Source organism: Bos javanicus, chromosome X (genome assembly GCF_032452875.1).
Source record: "Bos javanicus breed banteng chromosome X, ARS-OSU_banteng_1.0, whole genome shotgun sequence".
Classification (NCBI taxonomy): Eukaryota; Metazoa; Chordata; class Mammalia; order Artiodactyla; family Bovidae; genus Bos; species Bos javanicus.
The window spans coordinates 40,060,206-40,070,206 of NC_083897.1; the positions used below are offsets into that span (position 1 = coordinate 40,060,206).

General features: G+C 39.0%; 1 protein-coding gene across 1 annotated transcript; it reads right to left on the reverse strand.

Annotated features, from left to right (window-relative positions):
* Window positions 1-6,369: 6,369 nt before the first annotated feature.
* Window positions 6,370-6,688, reverse strand: LOC133242266 (histone H4-like). Its single transcript, XM_061408364.1, has one exon. The coding sequence runs from the start codon at window positions 6,685-6,687 to the stop codon at window positions 6,376-6,378; it is 312 nt and encodes a 103-aa protein (XP_061264348.1). The 5' UTR covers window position 6,688; the 3' UTR covers window positions 6,370-6,375.
* Between the last annotated feature and the right edge of the window lie 3,313 nt (window positions 6,689-10,001).

Consider the following 10,001-nt stretch of genomic DNA (forward strand, 5'->3'; position numbering starts at 1 on the left):
GTATTTTTGCCTGGAGAATCCAATGGACAGAGGAGCCTGGTGGACTACAGTCCATGGGGGTAGCAAAGAGTCAGACACGACTGAAGTGACTTAGCATTCAGCATCCCTATTTCATGATTTAGTTAGTAATTTTGACTTCCCTGCTGTCTAAGATGGTAAAGAGTCTGCCTGAATTGTAGACCTGGGTTTTATCCCTGGGTTGGGAAGATACCCTGGAGAAGGGAATGGCAACTCTCTCCAGTATTTTGCCTGGAGAATGTCATGGACAGAGCAACCTGGTGGGCTATAGTCCATGGAGTCGCCAAGAGTCTGAACACAACTGGGCCACTAACACTTTCACTTTCATATTTTTCAGTAAAAATACTTGAAGACATTCCTTACCCATGCATGAAATATAACATAAAATCTATAAGAATCATGCTCTTATGTTTGATGCTCCAGTCTAAGATGTTAAATATCCTTTGCTTGTTGCCAATTATATGGATGATAGAATCTAGTTTTAGAAATATTAGTGTTTGTCTCAAAGTATCTTCTTACAGAAGGTGGTAGTAGATGAACTAACAGAGAGTTGCAAATACTTATAGCATAAAGATAGGTTGTTAAGGTGTTTCTTTTAGTACAATTAAAAACAATTAGTTAACAAGTGCCCATGTTTTTAGGAGAAGGCAATGGCAACCCACTCCAGTACTCTCGCCTGGCAAATCCCATGGATGGAGGAGCCTGGTAGGCTGCAGTCCATGTGGTCGTTAAGAGTTGGACACGACTGAACAACTTCACTTTCACTTTTCACTTTCATGCATTGGAGAAGGAAATGGCAACCCACTCCAGTGTTCTTGCCTGGAGTATCCCAGGGATGGGGGAGCCTGGTGGGCTGCCGTCTACGGGGTCGCACAGAGTTGGACATGACTGAAGCAACTTAGCAGCAGCAGCAGCCCATGTTTGTAATAGGTATGTTTGTAAGAATTTGATCTGAAAGTTAGCATTATAACTCCCTTTTACTCAAATATTTAATGTCTAGAAAGAATCTGAGTTATATACAAGTACTAGATTAGATTTGTTTGTTTGTTCATTTTAACAAATGCTTCACCCAGCTAAAAGTGAAAGTGAAAGTCATTCAGTTGTGTCTGACTCTTTGCAACCCTATGGACTATATGGTTGATGGAATTCTCCATGCCATAATACTGGAGTGGGTAGCTGTTCTTTTCTCCAGGGGATCTTCCAAATCTAGGGATTGAACTCATGTCTCCCACATTGCAGGAGGATTCTTTACCACCTGAGCCACCAAGGAAGCCCAGTCCTACTTCTCAAATAGATTATTTTGAAGATAATAATTCAGTGTCACTTGGTGTGTGTGCACTGAACACAAAAATTATGTTTAGATGATAGTCAAGTTTAGTCAATGTATATAACTGAGAATGCATGTGTGCATGCATGCTCAGTCTGTCAGCTGTGTCTGAATCTTTGAGGCCCCATGGACTGTAGTCAGATGGTGCTAGTACCAACACAGGAGGTATAAGAGACATACCTTTGATCCCTGGGTGGGGAGGATCCCCTGGAGGAGGCAATGGCAATCCACTCCAGTATTCTTGCCTGGAAATTTCCATGGACAGAGGAGTCTGGTGGGCTATGGTTCATAGGGTCACAAAGAATTGGACACTACTGAAGCAACTTAGCATGCACACATGGACTGTAGCCAACTAGGCTCCTCTGTCCAGGGCATTTTCCAGGCAATAATATCAGAGTGGGTTGTCATGCCCTCCTCCAGGGATCTACCTGACCCAGAGTTCAAACCCACAACTCCTGCATTGGCAGGCAGATTCGTCACCACTGAGCCACCTGGGAAGTCCTGAAAATGCATATTATTACTTAAATGTCTGTTAGAATACTGACTGACGCAATGAATGAGTCTCACTGTAGTACACAACAAATTATACTTTTTGAAAGTAAAAGATAAGACGCTTGTTTTAGAATCAAGTCTCCAGTAAAAAATGATTGGAAGAAAATTACGTATGTGAGGATGTTGGCTCTCAAGTATATAAGAGAATGTGGTCAAGACTATTATCATTTCCACTCAGATTACTACACAGTGTTGTGTGGTTATCAGATTTAAATAATTTACTGGTGATGCAACAATGTTCTTTAAATATGCTACCAGAATAATATAGATTTTGACAACATTAAAAAATTCAGACATAGAGAGCAACTGAATTTACTATGTTAAAATTTCCTTTGTATTTCCACTCAAGAATTTTCAAATTACTTCATAGGTTTTGTAGTATGTTACACTTCAGCGCAGATGGTGACTGCAGCCATGAAATTAAAATATGCTTGCTCCTTGGAAGAAAAGCTATGACCAACATAGATAGCATATTAAAAAGCAGAGACATTGCTTTGCCAACAAAGGTCCGTCTAGTCAAGGTTATGGTTTTTCCAGTAGTCATGTATGGATGTGAGAGTTGGACTACAAAGAAAGCTGAATGCAAAAGAATTGATACTTTTGAACTTTAGTGTTGGAGAAGACTCTTGAGAGTCCCTTGGGACAGCAAGGATATCCAACCAGTCCATCCTAATGGAAATCAGTCTTGAATATTCATTGGAAGGACTAATGCTGAAGCTGAAACTGCAATACTTTAGCAATCTGATGCGAAGAACTGACTCACTGGAAAAGACCCTGATGCTGGGAAAGAATGAAGGCAGGAGGAGAAGGGGAATATAGAGGATGGGATGGTTGGGTGCCATCACTGGCTCAGTGAACATGAGTCTGAGTAAACTCTGAGAGTTGGTGATGGACAGGGAGGCCTGGCATGATGCACTTGGAAAGAGTCAGACACAACTGAGTGATGGAACTGAACATTATACTGGCAATTTATCTGCCATATATATATATATATATATATATATATATATATATGTGTGTGTGTGTGTGTGTGTGTGTATATATATATATGTATATGTATATGAAAAGTGAAAGTGAAGTCGCTCAGTCGTGTCTGACTCTTTGTGACTATGGACTGTAGCCCACCAAGCTCCTCCGTCCATGGGATTCTCCAGGCAAGAATACTGGAATGGGTTTCCATTTCCTTCTCCAGTATATACATACATACATACATATATATAGATATATAGATATATATACACACACACACATATATATATACATATATATATTTACACATACTAGAAAGGCAACCTTTTTTAAACAAAAGAACAATATAATAGATGTCAGAATGACTGATTAAATCTTGGTTCTGTCACTAGTTGTGTGAGCTTAAGTAGCTCATTTGTGTGTGTGTGTGTGTGTGTGTGAAAGATGGAAAATAATATTTTATCCCCAACAAATCAGTTTATGGCAGTTACTAGTGAAAGAAATCCCTTGAAAGTGCTTCAACTGCTAATTTTTAAGATTAAATCACAACAAGTAGTCTCAATCTTGAGATGTTTTGACATTCTCACAATAACAGAAATGTCACTAGTATTCAATGTGCAGTTGATGTTAAATATGGTATGATTTCAGTCTTATTCAATGAAAACTTGTTCTAACAAAAGTGTCAATAGTGTTCCAGTTGAGAAACACTTTCTAGAATGTTTCACCCCTAGTCCTTTAAGCCAAATTATCCCATATATGATACAATTAGCTCAGATTTTAGGGAAAATATACAAACAACACAACTAGGTTGGTTTGGACTTTCCTGCCTATGAAAACTATTAACTTGTCCATCACCAACACTATGAGCAATTATCACACTTGTTCTTGCACTTAGTGAACAAAGATTTCTGTTTTGGAAGTCCAGTTTTGATATTATAATTAACATTAATTTTGTTAAGGGTCAGATTCTCATTTTACAGTATCTTTGGATTTTTTTTAAGTTTTTGTTATTTGTTTGCTATCAAAACTGCTCATTTAGTTAGTTTTTTTTTTTTTTTTGCGGGGGGGAGGGGTGAGTAATAACTTCAAATTTCAAGACCTAGCCTCAAAGAACACTTTCACTCTTTAACCTCTCTCTCTCTCTCACACACATCCTCAGATATTCTGACTTCTAGCCTATAAGCAAGAAAGAGTAAATTTTAAATAATGAAACCAGTCTAAGATTATACATTTTCTATACTTGTAGAATTTCAGAATCAAGAAACCTCATAAGGTCTCCAATCCAGCTTTATATGCAATCCGGAGATCATCTGTATAATAGTCTTAAATAACCATAGAGTCGGTCTAAACATTTTCAGTCATGGAAATGTAAGTAGGTTGTTCATTGCCACTTTTGTGTAGTTTTTTTTTTTTTTTTTAATTTGAAGGATAATGGCTTTATAGAATTTTGTTGTTTTCTGCCAAGGATAAACATGAATCAGCCATAAATATACATATGTTCCCTCCCTCTTGAAACTCCCTCCCATCTCCCTCCCCATCCCACCTCTCTAGATTGTTATAGAGCCCCTCTTTGAGTTCCCTGAGTCATATAGCATATTCCCATTGGCTATCTATTTTACATATGGTATTGTAAGTTTCCATGTTACTCTCTCCATACATGTCACCCTCTCCATACATGTCACCCTGTCCTTTCTCCCCTCCCCACTATGTCCATAAGTCTGTTCTCTATGTCTGTTTCTCCATTACTGCCCTGCAAATAAATTCATCAGTACAATTTTTCTAGATTCCATATATATGCATTAGCATTCAATATCTATCTTCCTGTTTCTGACTTACTTCACTCTAAAATAGGGTCTAGATTCATGCACTTCATTAGAACTGACATATTCATTCCTTTTTATGGCTGAGAAATACTACATTGTATATATGTACCACAGCTGCTTTATCCATTCATCTGTTGATGGACGTCTAGGCTGCTTCCATGTTGTAGCTACTGTAAATAGTGATTCAATGTTCATTGTTCATTGGGGTACATGTGTATTTTAAATTTTTTCCCCTCAGTATATATGCCTAATAGTAGGACTTCTGGGTCATATGGTGGTTTTATTGCTAGTTTTTTAAGGAATCTCCATACTATCTTCCATAGTGGCTGTATCAATTGATATTCCCACCATCAAAGCAAGACAGTTCCCTTTTCTCCACACCCTCTCCAGTAATTATTTTTTGTATACTTTCTAATGATGGCCATTCTGATTGGTGTGAGGTGGTATCTCATTGTAGTTTTGATTTGTATTTATCTAACAATGAGTAATGTTAAGCAACTTTTCATGTGTTTGTTGGACATCTGTATGTCTTCTTTCGAGAAATGTCTGTTTGTGGCTTTTTCCCACTTTTGATTGTTTATTTTTCTGGTGTTGAGTTGTATGAACTGCTTGCATATTTTGGAAATTAATTCTTTGTCAGTTGTTTCCTTTGCTATTATTTTCTCCTATTCTGAGTGTTGTCCTTTCACCTTGTTTATAGCTTCCTTTGCTGTGCAAAAGCTTTAAAGTTTAATTAGGTCCCATTTGTTTATTTTTATTTCCATTACTCTAGGAGGTGGGTCATAGAGGATCTTGCTTTGATTTATGTCATTGAGCATTATGGCTATGTTTTCCTCTAAAAGTTTAATAGTTTCTGGTCTTACATTTAAGTCTTTAATCCATTTTGAGTTTATCTTTGTGTATGACATTAGGAAGTGTTCTAATTTCATTCTTTCACATGTAGCTGTCTAGTTTTCCCAGCACCACTAATGGAAAGGCTATCTTTGCCCCCATTGTATATTCTTGCCTCCTTTCTTAAATATAAGGTATCGATAGGTGTGTGGCTATATCTCTGGGATTTCTATCTTGTCCCATTGGTTTATATTCCCATTTTTGTGCTAGTACCATACGGTGTTGATGGCTGTGGCTTTGTAGTATACTCTGAAGTCAGGAGGGTTGATTCCTCCAGCTCCATTCTTCTTTCTCAAGAGTGCTCTGGCCATTTGGGTGTTTTGTGTTTCCATATGAACGTGATTTTTTTGTTATTTGTTTGTTTCAGTTCTGTGAAAAATGCCATTGGTAATTTCATAGGGATTGCATTGTATCTGTAGATTGCATTTAGTTGTATAGTCATTTTCACAACATTGTTTTTTCCTATCCAGGAACATGGAATATCTTTCCATCTGTTTATACCATCTTTGATTTCTTTCATCAGTGTCTTATAATTTTTGGTATAAAGTTTTTTGTCTCCTTAGGTAGGTTTATTCCTAGATATTTTATTATTTTTTGTTGTTGCAATGGTGAATGGGATTGATTTCTAAATTTATCTTTCTAATGTTTCATTGTTTGTATATAGGGATCCAAGTGATTTCTGTTCATTGACCTTGTATCCCATGACTTTAATTAATTCACTGATTTTTTTTTTTTTTTTTGGCCCTGAAAAGGGCCTTTGGTTGAAATCAAGCTCCTGAGAGCAAACTGGAAAGCTTAACCGCCAAAGCCGTAGAGAGTACGGCCCTGGCGCTTGAGAGCGTAGACCACGTCCATAGCGGTGACCGTCTTCCGCTTGGCATGCTCGGTGTAGGTGACCGCGTCCCGGATCACGTTCTCCAGAAACACTTTCAGGACCCCGTGGGTCTCTTCGTAGATGAGCCCAGAGATGCGCTTCACACCACCACGACGAGCCAGGCAGCGGATAGCAGGTTTAGTGATGCCCTGGATGTTGTCGCGCAGAACCTTAAGGTGGCGCTTAGCACCGCCTTTCCCCAGACCTTTGCCACCTTTGCTGCGTCCAGACATGGTTTCACGAAAAGTAAACCAACAGCAACTCTAATTCATTGATTAACTCAATAATTTTCTGATAATTTCCCATGGGTTTTCTATGTATAGTATCATGTCATCTGAGACAGTGAGAGTTTTACTTCTTCTTTTTTGATCTGGATTCCTTTCATTTCTTTTTCTTCTCTAGTTGCCATAGCTAGGACTTTCAAAATTATATTGATTTTCTATTTCTTCCTGGTTCAGTTTTGGAAAGTTACACTTTTCTAAGAATTTTTCCACTTCTTCCAAGTTGTCCATTTTATTGGCATATAGTTGCTGACAGTAGTCTCTTATGATCCTTTGTATTTCTCTGTTGTCTGTTGTCATCTCATGTTAGTCAGAATGGCTGCTATCCAAAAGTCTACAAACAATAAATGGTGGAGAGGGTGTGGAGAAAAAGGAACCCTCTTACACTGTTGGTGGGAATGCAAACTAGTACAGTCACTATGGAGAACAGTGTGGAGATTCCTTAAAAAACCAGAAATAGAACTGCCTTACGACCCAGCAATCCCACTGCTGGGCATACACACCGACGAAACCAGAATTGAAAGAGACATGTGTACCCCAATGTTCATTGCAGTACTGTTTACAATAGTCAGGACATGGAAGCAACTTAGATGTCCATCAGCAGATGAATGGATAAGAAAGCTGTGGTACATATACACAATGGAGTATTACTCAGCCATTAAAAAGAATATGTTTGAATCAGTTCTAATGAGGTGGATGAAACGAACCTATTATACAGAGTGAAGTAAGCCAGAAAGAAAAACACCAATACATTAACACATATATATGGAATTTAGAAAGATGATAACGATGACCCTATATGCGAGACAGAAAAAGAGACATAGATATATAGAACAGTCTTTTGGACTCTGTGGGAAAAGGCGAAGGTGGGATGATTTGAGAGAATCACATTGAAATGTGTATATTATCATATGTGAAACAGATCGCCAGTCCAGGTTTGATACATGAGACAAGGTGCTCAGGGCTGGTTCACTGGGATGACCCTGAGGGATGGGATGGGGAAGGACATGGGTTGGGGGGTTCAGGATGGGGGACATATGTACACCCATGGCTGATTCATATCAATGTGTGGCAAAAAACACTACAATATTGTAAAGTAACTAGCCTTCAATTAAAATAAATTAAAAATAATATTGAATCATAGTGGAGAGAGTGGACACTCTTGATCTTGTTCCTGATCTTAGAGGGAATGCTATCAGTTTTTTTTACCACTGAGAATAATATTTGCTCTGGGTTTATCATATATAGCCTTTACTATGTTGAGGTAGTTTCCTTCTCTGCCCAGTTTCTGAAGTATTTTTATCATAAATGGGTGCTGAATTTTGTGAAAGGATTTTTGTGTGTCTATTGAGATTATTATATAGTTTTTTAATCTTTCAATTTATTAATATGGTATATCACACTGATTGAGTTGCCTATATTGAAGAACCTTTGTATGCCTTGAATAAACCAACTTGATCATGGTTTATGAGCTTTTTAATGTGTTGTTAAATTGTTTGCTTGAATTTTGCTGAGGATTCTTGCAACTATATTCATCAGTGATATTGGCCTGTAATTTTCTTTTCTTTTTTTTTTTAATTTTAATTGGAGGTTAATTACTTTAAAATATTGTATTAGTTTTGCCATATATCAACATGAATCTGCCACAGGTGTACACATGTTCCCCATCCTGAACCCCCCCTCCCACCTCCCACCCCGTACCATCCTTCTGGGTCATCCCAGTGCGCCAGCCCCAGGCATCCTGTATCCTGCATTGAACCTGGACTGGCGATTAATTTTATATATGGTATTATATATGTTTCAATGCCATTCTTGTTTTGGGAGCCACGTTAGGCATTACTGACAAAATGGAGGCACAGCCCCAACCCCCTCTCCTCATCTTGCAGGCACGGCCCTCGGATGAAGGAGTTAGGCCTTGTGATGCTGACTTGTTCTTCCTTTCTTCGGTTGAGTTGGCTGGAAAGAATGTTAAGGTGCTTGAGAGAAGCATGAGAACGCACAAAGCTTTCTATAGTTGTGCCCAGAAAATAATCTGTAAAATAACCGTTGACATTTGTTCAAGCATCCTTACAAGGAATGTCCCAGGATGAGCATGTAGGCCGCAGCTCGAGGCCATGGGAAGGATTGTTATCTGAGACCTGTTTGTGAGGGAAATATTTATGGCAAAAGAAGACTGCTGAGTTTAGGGTTTAGGAATAATTAAGAATAGCTAGAAGCCTATTTAGGAGATAGTGAGCTTAATATGCAAGGGGCAAAGAGGATTTAGAAAGATAAGAAATAAACTGAGAAATGTAGCATGAGTTACAACATAATCACAAGTTAAGTACAGTAAATCTGGGTGGGAGAAACTAAAAACGTCAAACCTCTGACCTAAAGCTTTTGTCAAATTATAAAAGAGAACCTGAAGCTTGAAATAAACATGTAGTTCCACACTATGAGTCAGAGGCTATATCATCATCCACCGACACCACTCACCCCTTCAGGCTGATTCCCTGGCAGTGGAGCTGGACTCCAGTAAGTGGCGTCCTCGAACAGGGACATCTGAAGGGTAAGAAACTTCGTGACTGCAACGTGGAGTGGTGAGGATTGCACCTGTGGGTGGCCGGCACCCCTCTGCAGTTTAGGCAAGGTGAGGAGGGTACAGAAGGAATAAGAATATTCTCTAGGAAAAAGGGTCTCTCTGCATCCAAGAATAGACAAATGTTTATTGAAATATTACTTCATATGTTAGCCCATAGAGGCATTAAAGTAAGCACAGAAGACTATCTAAATTTCTAATTTTTGTCCAAGAGCAATGCCCATGGTTTCCTGAGGAGGGTACCATAAATCTAGAAACCTGGACTATGGTTGGAGATCAGTTACATTTGTTTTATACTTTGCATGGGCCAGAAAAGTTTCCTGTAGATGCTTTTGCTCTGTGGAATATGATTAGGGATGTCCTGGACCCTCAACATGAGGCTGTTAGACAGTCTATGGGAGAGGCTACAGTGGTGGATGGTGGGTCTCCACCTTCTGTGCAGATCATGTTTTCTGCCATTGATGAAGAAAAGGAGGGAGACTGTGCTCTACCTCCGAAGGAAGGAGAGGACTTGCAGGACGCTGTGGCCAGATGCCCTAGAGAGGCCCCCCCTCCTCTACACAAACCTTTAAAAATTTATCCATCACTTTCTGATTTAAGGTGATCACTGCCACCTCTTGCACCTCACAGGGCCCAGGAGTTCTGCACTTTGCCCCCAAATCCTCCCAGAGCATTGCCTGATGCTGAG

Coding starts and splice junctions, on each gene's coding strand:
- LOC133242266 (XM_061408364.1), bottom strand. CDS start 6,687: ATGTCTGGACGCAGCAAAGGTGGCAAAGGTCTGGGGAAAGGCGGTGCT.